Source organism: Hemicordylus capensis, chromosome 1 (assembly GCF_027244095.1).
Source record: "Hemicordylus capensis ecotype Gifberg chromosome 1, rHemCap1.1.pri, whole genome shotgun sequence".
Lineage (NCBI taxonomy): Eukaryota > Metazoa > Chordata > Lepidosauria > Squamata > Cordylidae > Hemicordylus > Hemicordylus capensis.
The window spans coordinates 260,522,125-260,539,529 of record NC_069657.1 but is presented as its reverse complement, the minus strand read 5'-3'; the positions used below and the strand labels follow the sequence as shown (position 1 = coordinate 260,539,529).

The 17,405-nt window shown below is 44.2% G+C and overlaps 1 protein-coding gene across 3 annotated transcripts in view; it reads left to right on the top strand.

The window, feature by feature from the left end:
• Positions 1-17,405, top strand: part of SLX4IP (SLX4 interacting protein) — a 123,135-nt gene that overhangs the window by 24,010 nt on the left and 81,720 nt on the right. The window contains exon 1 of one of the 3 annotated variants that reach the window (XM_053285797.1): positions 14,328-14,372. The exons of the other annotated variants lie outside the window; for them this stretch is intronic. Within the exon in view, the coding sequence (XP_053141772.1) occupies positions 14,367-14,372 (6 nt within the window). The 5' untranslated portion in view covers positions 14,328-14,366. Of the gene's footprint in view, positions 1-14,327; positions 14,373-17,405 lie in introns of those variants that run through there. 3 annotated transcript variants of the gene reach the window in all.

The following is a 17,405-nucleotide window of genomic DNA, read 5'->3' as shown; positions in this document are numbered from 1 at the left end:
TTAAGAGTCTGTTGTACAGTGTTCCCATGTCAATTGTGCAAACCTCGTATCGGATAACACATGGTTTTTTGTTGTCTTGAGAGTAATTATACTCTTGGGCCAAACTTGGGTGGTCAAGCTGCAAGCAGCCATTAGTAAAGTAGTTCAATCTTTTTTTCTTTTTTTTTTGGCAACTTTTAAAGGTATGGCAGACAGTATTATTGCAGCCTGCCATTGAGTTGAAAGTTAGGGTTGTATTTATGCAAATGGCACACTTTTAGCTTTTCCTTTCAGAAGCATGCTGCTGCTGGTGGTGGTGGTGGTGGTAGCACTTCCTTCCATCATTTCCATGTAACTTCAGGAGCACCTGTTACTTGGCATTCATTAAACAGAAAGGCCATGTGTGTGGTGCTGCCGTGCATGGGTCATTGTGGGGGGTGGGGTGGGTGCCACTGCAGCAGGAAGCTGCATGGAGTAGAGAGCAGGTATGGGCCTGCTGTACTCTCTTTTAAAGGTGTTGCTTGCTGCTCCCCCCCCCCACCGCGCACACACACCAGCAGCACTGAACCGGTTCGGCGCTTGCCCGAATCGGTTCGGTGCCCAGCCTGTGCATGAAACTCAATTCGTGCAAATCCCTATTTTCAAGTTTCAAAAAGAGTAGCCATGTTTGTCAGGAAAGCAATAAGACAAAGTGCTGTGGCATCTTTGACATTGATAACAGTTGATTACAGCATGGGTTTTGTAGGTGGCGGTCTAGTTCACCAGATGCATGAAGTGTGCAGCTGATGATTCTTGTAGAATTATTCTGTTACAGAAAGAAGCTTGATGTTCTCCTGAGAAGCCTGCGCTATGCATATAGTATTGCACCCTTGATCAATAACACCCATCGCTTGGCTTTGTACTCTCAGTCAGTGACATAGATTAGTATCTCCACTTCATGCTGGCGGTCTTGGAAAATGCTCTTTTCCTCCTTAATCACACTTTCACTATCCTGTGTGGTTGAAAGGTATTATGGGGGTAGCTAATCCTCATTAAATGATTGTGAATGTCTCCCCAGTTGCATTTATAGAGTGCCCGGAGGGTTTTGAACCATGTATATAATCTCTGAGCAATCCTTTGGGACAAGGTCCCGAGGAGTGGGTTAATAGGGTGAGACATCTCTCCTCCCCAGCTCCGGTGGGGTGACTGGATTTCTTTATAACTGCTTAGTAATTGATTTAACAGATTGAGAGTCTAGGGGCCTCAAATGTATGTGTTGCTTTAAAGTGCAAAAAAGCCTTCCGCCAGCTTAGTCTAACAACATACCTTTGCATGACCGATTAGAATGAGTAATGTTTTCTGTGCATAGTCCTGATACTGTGAGCGTCCACCACTTTCTCTGGAGAACATAACAGTCCAGTGAGCTTCTGTCAACATTCAGTGTTGTTCATGGACTACTGCGTTTAATTTCCACCAAGGAATGCACAGGGAGATAGATGTTGCTGCCAGTCTGGGTCCCCAGCAGTGCACAGCTAATTCTGCCATGAACTTCCAAACCACTTTGTGGTCTGTAGACCACTGACTCATACACAGTATACTCAGCTCATGTGATGAGAGCAACAGTAATAAGAAGGGCTATTAGCTTCATAATTTGAATCCTCCTGATTTCCTTAACAGACGTGCACATGCCAAAGTAAATAAGTGGGTAAAGTTTCTGTACTGTATTGGGAGTCCAGAAATTGTTATGGTTGGTGATCAGCAATCTTGTGTGGACTAGTCATACAAAGCAGACATTCAGACATTCATAGTCATCCTCTCCATTTATTTTGGCGCTCAGCTTTGACAGTGACATCAAGATAGTTTAGCAAAACAATGGCTTCCTCTAGAGGCCATATTATTACCACACAAATAAATATGTAGTCAACATGGCTTCTGCAGCATAAGAGAAGTAAACATACAGATATATGTAGTTTTGCTGTTCTTATAATGAAAACAAATTCTTGGGTTAGTTTTGTTTTTTTGGTGGGGTTTTTTGGAAGGAGAAATTGGAACAAATTTCATCATTATGTTCGTGAATACCTTGGACTAATTAATGAAACAGCAAATGAAGCCTACATAACGTTTCACTGAAATGTAAAAATCCAGCTGTAAGCCTTTGAAGGAAGGTAGTGGTTTCTAGGCATGGATATTTATAATTCTACTTATTTTTCCTCAGAAGAACTGTTTGCTCTGTTCTCCTCCTTTTGAAGCAGATATATTTCACTTCCAAAACGGTTGACTAGGAATGCTTCTCTTTGAATATTTTACTGTTGCCAAAACAGTGAAGGGACCATGGAAAAACAAAACTATTCATTGTAATAGGTTTCAAAAGATAAATCGGTGCCAGTTTGGATGATGATGTGTTTGGTATCAAATGGAAATAGAGATTTTGTTTTTTGTACACGATATCCTCTGTAATACATTATCCAAAATGTTTTCATTAAGTACTGTGTGTAAGACTCTGGAAAATCTATCTGCTCATCTTTTTATGTCTCAGTGGTTTCAAATGTAATTTAGGAAGAGAGGAACACCTACAATCTTAATAGCTTTGCTTCACTGGAGCACATGTATCTTATTAGAGGACTCCCAGAGGATCTCCAAACATTTTCCTGATGTGTTATGATGCAATATTTTCTGTAGAGGGAGTAGTTGAGCTAAAATTGAACTGCCGTCTACAAACCTTTGGTTGAAATTAACGCCACCTTAAATGAGGATTGTTTTACTAAATCAATCTTACAGTGTTTTATGGAATGCTGTTACACTCTAAATGCAAGAATTCTAGTTGCTGCTTCGGTGGGATGCCATAAGATGTTGCAATGTTCAACAAATATTGAAGTCGCCTGTGCAAGGAGACGTGTGTGGCAAGCCAATCCTAAACTCTCTCAGTTGGACCTGAGCCATATTGATTTGAAAGCAGGGCCAGGGGACGGGGCATAATTGCATGTAAGGCAAAGGCATTGGTAGCACTGCAGCTTTATTTTTGAATATTGTCCAACCAGACCTTTTAAAAAAGCATATGCTGCTAAAATGTTATAGAACCATTTCAAATAACTATACATTAGCAGTAATTGAGTGTGCCAGCCTCCTTTATGCATAATTTAGCCAGCCTACATTACACCTCAACTACCCTTTGTATTAAAGTATAAGCCTTTCCTTTTTAAAGAAAAACTTCATTTTAATAATGCAGTTTGAATCCACCCATACCAGGAGGAGGGATGTAAAACAGTCTTTAAATATGTAACAGGCACAGCATTTTTATTGCTAACAATATTGCCAATTCAATTGATTTCAGATGGTAACTAAATTTCAGTTTAAAATATCACAAACCAACAAATCTCAAGTGACAGCATCTTATCTTAATTCTTAACCCATCAGCTGCAACTTTTAGGGTCTGTGTTGCAAGTTTTTATTTATTATGTGGAGAAAATGTTTTCCTCTGGTCCTAAAACTTAAAAGGGCTCAACAATCTCAATTGGTATTGAATTATCAAAATAATTTCATGTATCCTTTCCCCCCTCAAATGACTTTGCTCGGGGCAATATTGGCCCGTTGTTTTCAACCTTAATTTTGTTCTTCAGATTTGGCTTTGTGTGGCTGCTGGTGTGTTATCTTTTGCCACTGCAGGCCCCTTGAGGGAATGTTCCTGCCTCACTTTATCTTTTTTTGGTAAGCAAATAAACTGTTGCTTAATGAATGAATGTGCTCTTGCGATCTCTGATGAAAATGATAGCTGTGATTAAAATATGAAATATTAAATGCTCTCCCACAAAACAAGTTTGAGTTCTTCACACTTCCTTAGGGCACTCTCTTGAAGGCTTTAAAGTAGACTCTAATAAAACTGGGATTATCTGCTCATTCCCTTACTTCCCTATTGGTTCCCCTGAGAAATTGTTTACTTGCCAAAGAGCATGCATATCTACCTTTTGAATTCATATCAGTGAACTGCAAGTCTTTGACAAAATAGTAGGTCTGGATGTGTGTAAGATTCTGTGATAGAGACTATTTTGACCGAGCCTGGCTCCTTTGATTACAAGGCTGAATGCATCTTTTGGTTGTTTTTAGTTTAGCTGTTTCCATCGTTCAAGTGTGATTGTATGTACATTCTGAGTGCATAGCTGCCAGAATCCCTTTTCAGTGATTGATAATTTGAGTGGACTTCTTGCTGACTTGACAGTTAATGATTTTGTGAAGTTTATCTGTCTTAAAATAATGGTTGGGTCTTCTAGGCTAAAACAGTCCTTATGGAGCCGAAGTAAGGGGGAGGCCCCAGTCTTGGCACCTGTCTTGGCTTAACTTGTTCTTTATCATACTTCTCAGTGTGTGGAAAAAAAAATAGATTTATAATTAGTTAACTTGGGTTCCCCTTAAAACCTGTGGGAATGGAATATCAGCATCAATGTATTTAAGTAATCTCTGAGACTTGGTTAATTATTTCATTATGTATCATGCAACTGGCATAGCTAGGAGAAAGGTTAGCTAAGACAACAAAGAAAAAACCTCTCCAATTGTTGTAGTAGCTAGTGTATACTGACACATTAGTCTCAGGCCTTTGGGACTTACATGAATGTCTCTTCTAGCAAGAGTGGCTTGGAAGAATGAGTTCAGGTGTTTCCTTCAGAGACAGTTGGTGTCACCAGCAGCACAGTGTCACCAACTGTTGATATCATTACTATCACCAGACCATCAAGGACCCTTTACTCTATATGTCTCTATGGTGGTGGTGGGGTCACTTTTCCATGACTGGCTCCCTCATGACCAGGATAATATTTAAATGACCAACCACATACTTTGGATCATTTAAGTTTCTAATAGAATCGGCACTTCTCTTCTGGTGGGGTACCAAATCCACTGTCAAGACCTGCGCAGTCAACCACTGCCTATGTAGATGAATCATTCAAACATGGCCCCAGCTGTGTAGGAGATACTAATGCCTGCCAGCCAGCATAGTGTAGTGGTTAGAGTGTTGGACTACTAGGGCCGGGAAGACCTGAGTTCTAATCCCCATTCACCCATGAAACTCACTGGGCGACTCTGGGCAGTCATGTATCTCTCTGCCTAACCTACCTCACATGGTTGTTGTGAGGATAAAAATAAGCATGTACACTGCTCGGAGGAAGAGTGGGATATAAATGTAAATAATAATATAATAATAATGGACAAGCAACTCTCATGCACCTATGGTAACATGTAAAGGGAATCTCAATTCCGAGGGATTCCAGGACTGAGCTGCATTGCAAGAGCAGGAGCTTTTCCAAACAGTGACTGAACACAACTTTGCTACACTTAGGCTGTGGGAGGAGAGTTCATACGAGGGAACTATTTACAGAGAAGGTGTTGTTCATCCAGCCAGTGGCATTATTCAGCTTAGCTGCTGACGAATCGCAGTTACCTCGCGTTATATGCATCTTTAAGAAGTAGCACTTTGGTGCAGTACTCAAATGGCTTAACTTTAGGCACTTCCTGCTGCAGCAAAGACCTCTTTCAGGTCTCTTTTCCCTAAAGGGACCCAGTAATTGCTGTCACCAGATCTTACGTACTAGCTCCCTTCCTCACCAGAGAGAGTTGAGCCTACAGGGATCACAAGAGATTCTTTGGCTCTGAAGGAGACACCTGAACTCATTCTTCCAAGCCACTCTTGCTAGAAGAGACATGCATTCAAGTCCTAAAGGCCTGCGACGAATGTGTTCAGTACACACTAGCTACAAGAACAATTTGAAAGGTTTTTTCTTCCACCATTATTTTTCACTAGCAATGACTCTTTGTTGTCTTAGTTGACCTTACGCCTGTGATGTTGGTGTCACTTGTGTTGGTGACACTGATGATATCGACAATTGGTGACAAAGTGGTCTGTTGACATTGACGATGATTCAGCTTTTCTGTAAACTACCTCCATGGAACTAATTCACGAAGGGACCTATTCCTTCCACACGGCAAGACTGCTCAGTCCTCTGTGCCAGGCCCTCCCCCAAGCACTAAACTGCTGGTGCTTCTTTGAGAGTCCAGTATGGTTACACATTACATCTGTTGCGTAAAAATGTTAGGCAGGCTCTGTTCTAAAACTACCCTGAATGCCGGCAGATCATAGGCAAAAAGCACAGGGAGGCAGGAACTGCTGGCTACATATCTCCAGCAGCTGTTTATTCTTGTTTTATATCTCCTTTAGCAGCTAGTTGTACCTCCATCCCTTCCCAGTCCTTAAGGGAAATGAGGTAAACAACATGGGGACACAGCCAGCACTTCTGGCTTTCCTGTGTGTTGGTTTACGGCCCCTTCCAGCTTTCTCTGTCTGCTTTTGGGAAAATTCTCAATAGGCTTCAGAGCCCAGCTTGCATGTGGTTACTTCTGTGATAAATGTAGCTCAGCTCTGACTGCATGCTTGGTTGGCCATGCTACTTGGTTATGTGCCAAGGGTGCACTGCCAATATTTCTATCTACTAATATATTGCTAACTGCTAACCGAGCATGTGAATAGTCACAGTATCTCCACAAGCTCTTGTTAAGAGTGGGAAGGGGCATTTGGGAGGGATCAGAAGGCATGTCCCAAAATGCTAGGGTTTTTTGCTTTTGTGTGTGTGCGTGCGGGGGGGGGATCCCAGATCTTTCCACTTTACAGAATCAAAAAGTAGCCCCACAAAAGCAGAGAGCCCACATGCTTTGCAGGTGCAGAATGTTTAGATGAAGGTTACAGAAGGAGGTGGTTCTCCTTCTGTCAGTCAACAGGACACAGCCAATAAGAGTGGAAATTGGGGAGATGAGAGTGAGAGAAAGAAATGGGATAAGAGGAGCAAGGGAAGGAGCAAGAAAAACAGTTGATAGTTGGTGTTAACAGTTACAGAAGACACAGGCTATGTTAAAAAAAGGGGGGCGGGGCGGGGGAGAAAATGTCCTAAGAACAAAAACAAGCAAACCAAGACAGAGAGAGACTTTGTGAAAGCAACATAATATACTGTACTGAAAAAAAACCAAAGAGGGGCCCTTAACACGACCCCCCAGGCAGCCAGGCAGGGGGAAGGCTTCCGAAACCTTGCCTTCCACCCCAGATGATCATTGGGTCCTTGGTAGGAGCATGGAGTGTGCTCCTACACAATCAGCCCTGCTCCATGAAGCGCAGACCAGGACAGATTGGTCTGAGGCCTGGACTCGCTGTCCCAGCCTCCGTGAATCCCACAATACCCTGTGCTGCACGGTATTCCCCTGAGAGACGAGCGCTCTAGGCCCCCATCTCTATGTCCACTGACACTAAACATAGCCCCAGCGAACACACAAGCGGTTAGCTCGGGTTAAAGGATTGCCCACTCCCTTAACCTTGGTTTGAGCCTGGTTTGAAAGTGGGGCTAGGTGGCAGTTCTCAAGCGCAGCCTGGGTTAGGCTGCGTGTGAGAACAGCCTCGGAGGATTGTTCTGACAAAACTGTTCCAACCCTCCATTTCACCTTCTTCCTGCTCATCAGTGCCCTATTCTGTCTCTCCCTCACCAATATAACGCATGTGATTTCAGATCTAACGTGACATATTTGTCATGGCTTCTCTTGTAACTCTAAAATGCAAATATATAAATGTAGTTGGAACTACTTCTTAAAGAACAATAATGCACAATAATGACATAGCATATAGGCAAATAATGAAGGGTTTCAATGTTACATATTTCTGGAAGTAGCTTTTGATGAAGGTAGTCCACTAGGATTCCATTTGACTGCCCACAAATGGTGCTGGAGTGGGTCTATGCTGAAAGCAGGAAGGTGAGAAGAACAAATCTGAGACAGAAAGGGGTTTTAAAGCTTGTATTCTTAAACCAAAAAAACAGTGGAAATTACAGTATTTGAGAAGGTGGAATTGCTTTGGTAACTGCGTGATGTGGTGCAGAATAAATAGAAAATCTTGTTCAGTCTCTTTAAGTAATTAACTGACATACCACACAGAGAGTCCTAGACTGAAGGGAGAGGCACACTGCTGTGTGAGGCACTCTGAATTCTAAAGCTGTGCTGCTATGGAGGTAGGTTGCTCTGTGCCTACAAAGTATTGCATATACGCAGTTGCCACGCTGCTCCCATTGTTCTCAGTGGTAGTGGTGTGGCAACTGCAATCACACAGAGCTTAGGAGGCATGGAGCAGACCACATCCGCAAGCAGAGTGGGTGTTGTAGAGTGCCTTGCAGCAGCGCGCCTCTTTCTTCTTCGGTCTATGGTTGTCTGTATGACACTGAAAATTGGTTTGGTTAAAGTGAAGCATGAACTGATCATGTTGTGATAGTAATGTTCTATCAAGTGATATTCCAATAAGCTAATTTCTTAGCAATTTGAGGTAAGTTGTGATGCTGAGTAGAGGCTAAACACCAAAGGGAAATGTTCAACACTTGCAATTTCATGGCCTTTTGCCATTGCAGTGTTTCCCCCCTAATTGCGTAGTGAGGATGTGGGTTTAGTTTCATTTCTCTAATAAGCATGTCCTTGAGCAGTGTGTCAAATTGCAATTCCTTAAGACTGTACCGTGACTCTGCAAATTTTTCAGTCTAGTTCCTGTATTTCAACAGCATATGCCTTTTTGAAATTTTGCTTCTGTCATTGTACTTAGTAAGCGTTCTGACCTATGACTACTGGAGAATCCCTTTGCAGTACTAATGGTCAGGTGATGCTAGATGTGTGTGTGGTAACTCTGTAGAAGTATTTGACTTGGTTACTGATGGTCTAACCAAAGGGATCATGCACTTAATCTCTAATACATAACTGTTTTGCAAGCCATGTCATTGTGGTAGAGGATAGCTATAAACTCCTGTTAGTTAAAAATAAATTAAGGAACTGAAAATCTGTCTGGGAGCTGAGAGATCGCACTTGTGCTGTGAAAATGCCATGGGAATGTTTTTTTAACATTTCTGAAATAAATTGTGCTAGCGAAATATTGCCATGTCTTCTTGATTCTCGGTGAAATCCATTGAAGCCAAACAAAAGCTTCACAGGCACATTTAAAGCCTCCTCTATATTTATCTTCCTTGTATTGTTTGTTGAAATGTCCTTAATTATAAGTAAGAAGGTAACTTTCATTCATTCCACAGCATCCAGGTTTCATTGAGACTTGTCAGGCACTTGTCTTGCTGTCAGTTCTAAAGAACTATAAGGTACTTTACACTTCTAGTGGAAACTTGCTGTAGCAGAATAATGTTTCATTCTAATTTATATAGAAAGATATATTTAAGATAACATTATAATAAACTGCTGCTTTCTGTGTTTTTTCCTTGACCTGAACCAGCCTTGACCTGAACCAGCCTTTAAATACAGCTGTACATCTTCAGTCCTCCTGCAGATGTTGAATTACAGCTCCCATCATCCCTGAATATTGGCCACTGTGGTGGGGATGATGGGAGTTGTAGTGTTAAACAGTTGGTGGGCCGAAGTTATGCAGCCCTGGGTTACAAACATGCAGAAAGGCTAGATTGCCGTTTGCTAGAACGCCTCATCTATTTTAGCCTGAGCAAAGCTGTCATAATAATGGGGAAAGGGAGACTACTCATGACTAGATACTAACTTCCTTGTTAAATTAATTAATTAATTCCATGCTTGGCTAAAGATACAGGATAGTCAAAAAAGAAAAGTTAATTCAAAGCAGAAGCAGTAGTTGTGTGGTGTGGGCAGTGATGGAAAAGAAAGCATACACTGTTACTTGATCCAACATAATCTAGACCCATTTCAAACTGGCTTCCGGGAAGGCTATGGGGTGGAGCCTGCCTTGGTCGGCCTAATGCATGATCTCCAATTGGGAATTGACAAAGGAAGTATGACTCTGTTGTTCCTTTTGGATCTCTCGGCGGCTTTCAGTATTATTGACCATAGTATCCTTCTGGAACGTCTGAGAGAGTTGGGGGTGGGAGGCACTGTCTTACAGTGGTTCTGCTCCTACCTCTTGGACAGATTCCAGATGATGTCAATTGGAGACTGTTGCTCTTCAAAATCTGAGCTCATGTGTGGCGTCCCTCAGGGCTCCATACTGTCTCCAATGCTCTTTAACATCTGCATGAAACTGCTGGGTGAGATCATCAGGGGATTTGGTGCAGGGTGTTATCAGTATGCTGATGATACTCATATCCATTTCTCCATGTCAAAATCATCAGGAGATGGCATAACCTCCCTTAATGCCTGCCTGGAAGCAGTAATAGGCTGGATGAGGGAGCATAAAATGAGACTGAATCCAGTTAAGATGGAGGTACATATTGTGTGGGGTCAGAACTCCAGAGACGATCTTGATCTGCCTGTTCTAGATGAGGTCACACTTATCCAAAAGGAACAAGTACACAGTCCAGGAGTGCTTCTGGATCCACACCTCTTCCTGGTGTCCCAGGTTGAGGCAGTGGCCAGAGGTGCTTTCTACCAGCTTTGGCTGATATGCCAGCTGCACCCATTTCTTGAGATGAATGGCCTCAAAACAGTGGTACATATGTTGGTAACCTCCAGACTTGACTTCTGCAATGCGCTCTATGTGGGGCTGCCTTTGTATGTAGTCTAGAAACTCCAGTTGGTACAGAATGCAGCAGCCAGGTTGGTCTCTGGGTCATCTTGGAGAGACCACGGTACTCCTTTGTTGATAGAACTACACTGGCTGCCAATAGGTTTCCGGGCAAAATACAATGTGCTGGTTATAACCTATAAAGCCCTAAATGGCTTAGGCCCTGGGTATTTAAGAGAACGTTGTCTTCATTATGATTCCCAATGCCCATTGAGGTCGTCTGGAGAGGTCCGTCTCCAGTTGCCACTAGCTTGGCTTGCGGCCACACAGCAACGGGCCTTCTCAGTTGCTGCCCCAAGACTGTGGAATGCGCTCCCTACTGAAATATGATCCTCCCCATCTCTGGCAATTTTTAAAAAGCACTTGAAAACCTCCCTCTTCAGCCAAGCTTTTTAAATTTTAGGTTTTTGCCTGTTTTTAATTTTTAGCTTGCCTTAATTGTTTTGAGATTTGTGTGTATGTTTTAACTTGTTTTATGTTGTTGTTAACTGCCCACAGATGGGAGTTTGGGGCAGTGTACAAATTTGACAAATAAATAAAGAAGAAGAGCCTGGCAAGATCATACCAAAGGTCCATCTTGTCTAGCATCCTGTTTCCACAGTGGCCAACCAGATGCTTTGGAGGGGGTGCAGCACATGAAGGCAGCTGCTCTCCTCTGTGCATGTTTCCTTGGAAGTAAACGTCATTAAGTTCAGCAGATCTTACCCCAGGCATATGCACAGAAGTGTAGCCCTGGAAAAGGGAGTTAGTGTTTTCTCTTTTTAGGAGACCTGCCTGTTCACCTAGCAGCCTATGCCTAACTTCTTGCCTCACCTGAGTAAAGAGGTACCTTTTTAAAGTGGCGATTCTCTTTATCTAGCAGGGGGCAAGCAACTGGCCCTGTCCATCCCTAGCACAGTTTCCCTCCAGGGGCTGTTGCTTGTGTCTATCTTAACATTTCTTTTTTGGATTGTGAGCCCTTTGGGGACAGGGAGCCATTGTATTTATTTATTTACATCTATGTAAACTGCTTTGGGAACTTTTGTTGAAAAGCGGTATATAAATATTAATTGTATTTGTATATCTGGTTGCTATAGGAAGCAGAATTCATGTCCAGGTTGAAGCAAGAGGCGTAAAAATGTCCTGTTCTCTAGTAATTGATCTATAGAGTTGTGAAGCACTTTTTGTTGATAGAAAAGGTATTGTCAACTGACCACCTGTGTTTGTCTGTGATCAAATATTGTGTGCATCGAAGAGTGTTCTTGTATAGGGTGACGCCCCCTTTTGAAATAGCATCATGGTGTGATCTAGGGCAGAAGTTATGACAAGTCTCTGAGGATGAGCTGTGGTGAGTGAGGGTTGTGCACAGCCACAAATGAGGGATGTGTACAATGAGGCTGGGGGTTACAGTGAGTGGATTGCTTGTTTCATTCAATCTTAGTACACAGAGGGAGGAGAGGAATGGAATTGAGTGGCAGAATGTGAAAGAAATGAGCATTCTGCTTCACCAACCCCAGGAACTATGTTGTCTCTAAGGGTATTCACACGATCAGCAGACAAAGTAACCCCAGCAGCCCTGCTGTAACCCTCTCACCCACCTCACAGTAAACACGTGAGCAGATGGTTAGGTCTTGGCGGTGAGCTCACAGGACAGACAGCTGCAGCCCTGCTTTGCAGCTCCCTGATTGGTGGGTCCCAGGAGCAATCAGTTAACCCCTTCCTGGCAAGGCAGGGATGGCAAGGGAGAAGGGGACATCAGCAGCTGCCAGCCTGCCCCTAAGTAAGAGCCAGCACACGGATGCACGTGCACGCACGCACGCACGCACGCACACACCCACACCCCAGAACCAGGAGGGATAAGATAAATGCCTCCTGGTTCTTACACACACACCTGCTATGTTCCTATGTTCTTCTTTTCTCTTGAACCCATTTGCAGGGTGCCTGCCACTTTAAGAATGCTGGAGCAAGTGCTCAGTGCTGGTGATGTCATCAGTTGTCAGGCAGATTTCTACAAAGTGTATTTTGGCTTTGGATGCATGGAGCTGGCTTTGTAGGGCAGCCCCCAGCTCACTCTGGTATCCACACTCTCTGGTAGCCCTGTGGGGAGGGCTGGTGTCGGAGTTCAAGCAGCAGCTCCACGGCTCCACATGAGCACTTGGAGACAGTGGGCAAGCTTTTCTGCCTGCTAACCCTCATTTAAGAGCTGGGGCTGGGAATGGGGTAACCCTACTTTCAGAGAGCACAGTTCAGAGGCTTGGCGCTGTTCACATGGGAGTACTAACTTGGCCTTCAGGCCTCTAGCCCTGTTATTGGTGGTCGTGAGAACAGCCTCTCTGTGTCTCAGGCTGTCATTTGTTATAAAAGCGTGAATGCTTTGATGTCGTTTTGAACACTAGTTATGGTTCTTTACCAAGAGAAGCACTTGAAATAACATAGATTGTTTCCCTGCAATATGTTTCCCAGCTATTTTTATTAGTTATTATTGCTAGCTAATGCTGTTGCACAAATCTTCATGTGTTGCACATGTGAAGATTGCAGTAAGATCGTGTTGTGTAGTTCACTCTTACCTTTTTATTACATCTCACCCCTGAATTAAATACATCCTTTTGATTGTGAACATTGCTTTTCACCTTTTATTTATACTGTTCACTCTGTGCAAAAGTTGTTTTCATATTTAAAGGTTTTTTTGGTTGTATATACAAGTTAAAACATCTTGATCACACTGGTAAAACAATTACATTCTTCTGCTGTTGGTTTTATTTCTACTTTTTTCTCTATTGTGTCTTCAGATCAGATCACGCCAGCTGGTAATAGAAGTGGATAGCATTTTATTAGTCATTCAGAATGTTGTGAACGAAACTTTCTCTAGACTTGGAAGTGCTTCCACCGAAAAATACTATTTCCATTCAGCAAGTAAGGGCTTGCAATTTTTAAAAGCACATGTCTAGAAGACTTCTCTCTTCAGCCCACAGAATAGTTCTATAACAAGCTTGGGGAACTCCAGTTTCTGTTACTATAGAAACCGGAACATTATCCTAGTTCACATAGATACTTCCTTAGAGCAGAACTATGCAGGGTTTTGCAGAGACGAAGATTACCATTCTTCAGTTCTTCCATATATTGAATCATTTAAAGATTATGTTACATTTTGTCTTCGTAGTGAAATGGGAAATATTGTCTCACGGGGTAACACGAAACTTTAATATTAAAGGGTTTTTATTGGTATTTCTTGTGACAAATAGCTAGTCATAATTAAACTTGGAGAGGTTTGCTAAATGAGATAATATAAATGATTCCATTTTTAAAAGAAGTCCTCAAGGAAAAATAGATGCTTGTCCAACCCTTCCTTTATTCTGGGTTGGGATGGCTGTTCTGGGGGAGGCCTTAGGCAGGAAAGCCTCAGAGTACCCCAAAAGGGTTACTTCACCCTTATGGGGGCTTTTTTCAGCACTCACAGCCTGGCTGCACCAGAAGTCCCAAGCTCCCTCCAGCTTGGCTGGCTTCATCATTGGCCTCTGCCACAGCAATCCCCAGCCTCTTCCAGCCCGTGCTCCTTCCTTTCTTGTCACCCATACCTTTCCCATCACCCATGCCATAAAGGCTAGCGCTTGTTTCCCCCTCATGTTACAACCCCACTGTGTCCTGTATTCCCTGTTCTCGTTTCCCTTCAGCCTGCTCCCCCTTCTGCCACCTTGGCCTGTCCCCGGGGCCAGCCCAGGTGGTGCCCCACCTCCCTCTAGCGCTGCTGATGTCTGCACATCATTGGACGATGTTAGCATCACTGCCCCCCTCCCTCTTTGCAGCTTGACTGCCACTGACGTCAAGCTTCGGCTGTTCTGGGCGGGGTCCACTACTGGATCTGCTGCACTACTTCTCCTCTCTGGCTCTTCCCAGACCCATGCAGGTAATGGGGTCTTCAGGGTGAACTGAATGCATATTCTTCTCCTGTCTTCCCTTGCCTCTATCTTGTTGGATAGGCAAGAAGTTTGAGAATTCAGTGGGAACAGGGTCCATGGAGATCCACCTAATGGTGCAGTAGGAAAATGACTTGCCTAGCAAGCCATAGGTTGCCGGTTCAAATGTATGTATGGGAAACACCTATATTGGGCAGCACAGATATAGAAAGATACTGAAAGGCATCACCTCATACTGTGCGGGAGATGGCAATGGTTTACCCCTCCTTTATTCTACCAACGACAACCACGTGGCTCTGTGGTTACCAGGAGTAACCTAGTCAAGTCGACACCAACTTGACAACACACTTTACTTTAGGGTCCAGGGAGGTAACAAACATGAGGCCAGCTTTGGGAAAGAAAAGGGTTGGATAGGAAGTGGAAGACTATGGGCCAATGAACCAAGGAGGCCAGATAACTGGGTAGAGGGAGTTTTTGTGTCAGTTTGTTTTATTCAACAATTTGTGTGTCAGCTTGTTTTGTTTTATTTGTACATACATACACACACACACTAGCTGGGCTGGGCGCAGAGCATCTGTGCCTCCGGCCCTCCCAGTTGTCCCCCCCCCGCCGCGCGCGCGCACACACACACACACACACACACACACACACACACACACACACGGCTTTCTGGCCGGCCTCTGAAACCGCCCACTTCTTATCCCCTCCCTGCGCTTTCTGACAGGCTGGCTGGCTGGCCGGTCTGCTTCCTCTCCCCCCACCCCAAGCTTTATGGCTTGCGGGCCGGATGGAAAACCGGCCCACCCCCTCCTCCCACCCCCTCCTCCTGGCATGCAGGCCAGGGCCAGGCCAGCCCGCTGCCGCCTCCAGGCTCCTCCTCCTGGCCTGCCACCTCCTCTGGCAGCCAGGCCAGGACCAGGCCGGCCCACCACTGCCTCCTCCTCTGGCAGGGCCAGGGCCAGGCCAGCCTGCCACCTCCTCCGGCCGCTGCTGCCATTGTCTCCTATCCCCTGTCCCCCTCGCTGTCTCTCAGGCAGCTGCTCTCGCGAGAGCTGCCACACATGGGATTAGCGATGGGTACATTTAGGAGAATTAAATACACACACACACACACACACACACACACTTCTTTGAAGTTTTTAAAAAGCCCTAGAGTGATTAACAAAAATATAAAACCTTAAGACAGTTAAAACATCATCATCAGGAACAATAAAACAGTAAAAGTAATATAGTAATAAACAAAAATCAAAGCAACAGTTAAAACTAATTTCTAAAAAAGCCCGGGGAAGGCTTTCACCTAGTGGTGAGAAGACATGAGGGTTCCTGCCAGATAATCCTCCCTGGGGAGGGCATTCCAGAGGCAGGAAGCCACAACCCAAAATGCTCTCCCAAGTAGCCACCCACCAAACCTCTGACGGTGGGGATACTTGGAGAAAGGCCTGTGATGATGATTTTAGCATATGGGCAGATTCATGGGGGGAAGGCATTTCTGGAGGTACTGCGTCCTTAGCTGTGGAGAGGTTTTAAAATCAGCACCAGTGCTTTGAATTGAGCTCAGAAATCAACTGGCAACCGTTGGAGCTGTTTTAGAGCCAGTGAGATATTTTTTCCATCAGCTGGTATCAGTTAGTAATCTACAGCTGACGAACTGAAGCTTTCAAGCTGTCTCCAAAGGCAGCTCCACATCCAGTGCATCACAGTTGTCTAATGTGGAGGTTGTTAGAAGATGCTCTGTGACGTGGATGCCACTTGGACCTTCAGTAGCAAAGCTGGATCAGCTTGTACTCCCAGTCTGTGAACTTGATCCTTTTGGAGGGAGTGCCTCCTATCCAAAACTAGACAAAGACCACAGCCCTGGGCAGATAAACCACCCACCAGTGACACCTTTAGAACTGAGTTTTACCTTTATTGGCCCTCATCCAAGCTATTATCAGTCCCAGACACTGATTCAGCACTTCCGTTGCCTCACCTGGATCAGATGAAAAGGAGAAATAAAGCTGGGTGTCTTCAGTATGCTGATGACACTTCACTCCAAATTCCTGGCTGGTCCCTCAGCAGCTTTCTATATACATCCAGTGTATATAGAAAGAAATGCCACATAATAATTAGGGTCTTTTACACAACCATATGGAGGTGGGTTGTGGGTTAGAGATTGACTACCCTGGTAGCAACAGATGATCAGAAGAATCTCTGTTTGAATCAGCAAACCCAGGAAACAAATGAGCAAGCCAGGTCCATTGCTGAAATCAGGAGCTGAGAGCATAGAGAGTCCTCCAAAGGCCTTGCAGACCTTCTCAGCATGCTTTGCACTGCCATTAGACTGGAAAGCCTCATGACAGCAGCAGCTTCCTTCTGAGTGGCCACGAAGGGGCAGGAGGGGTCTAGTTCTGCTGAAGCTGCTCCAGCTACAAGATCATAGAGTGTGTGTTGCTGAGTGGCACATCCATAGTTGGCAGCCCCTATAGCCAGAGCTCTCTATTGTTTCCAGGCTCCATGGATCCTGGTGGCTGGTAAGCCATACCTTAATGGTCTATAATATATCGACGGACTATAACTTCTGTCATCCCTGATTTTGCCACTGTGACTGGGGATGATGAGAGTTGTAGTCCAACAACAGCTGGAGGGCCGAAGTTGCATATCCATGTGCTAGATGAAGTTAGCTGTGAAAGGCAAGGAGTCGAACAGACAAGTGATAAGCATTGCTCTACCAAGGACCTTGTCCACATCTTTGGGCTGTAGCAATTGAAATTTGTCCCACAACAGCAGACTAGACAGCTTTCTGAACTCACTTGTAGAGCTGCAAAACTACTGGTATTCAGCTCATGGCAAATGCAAGCAATTTTTCTTTAAAGCACCAAGCATGTAGGTCATAGCATGCCTCTGAGGGTTCTTCCTTATTTGTGGACCAAGTTGAAGATTGCCCCAAACAACTTAAAAAGGGCTCCTCTGGGCACAGCTTCATGGTTACAATGGTGGCAGAGAAGTATTGCTACTTTGCCACCATCATTGCCAGATGAAGCTCA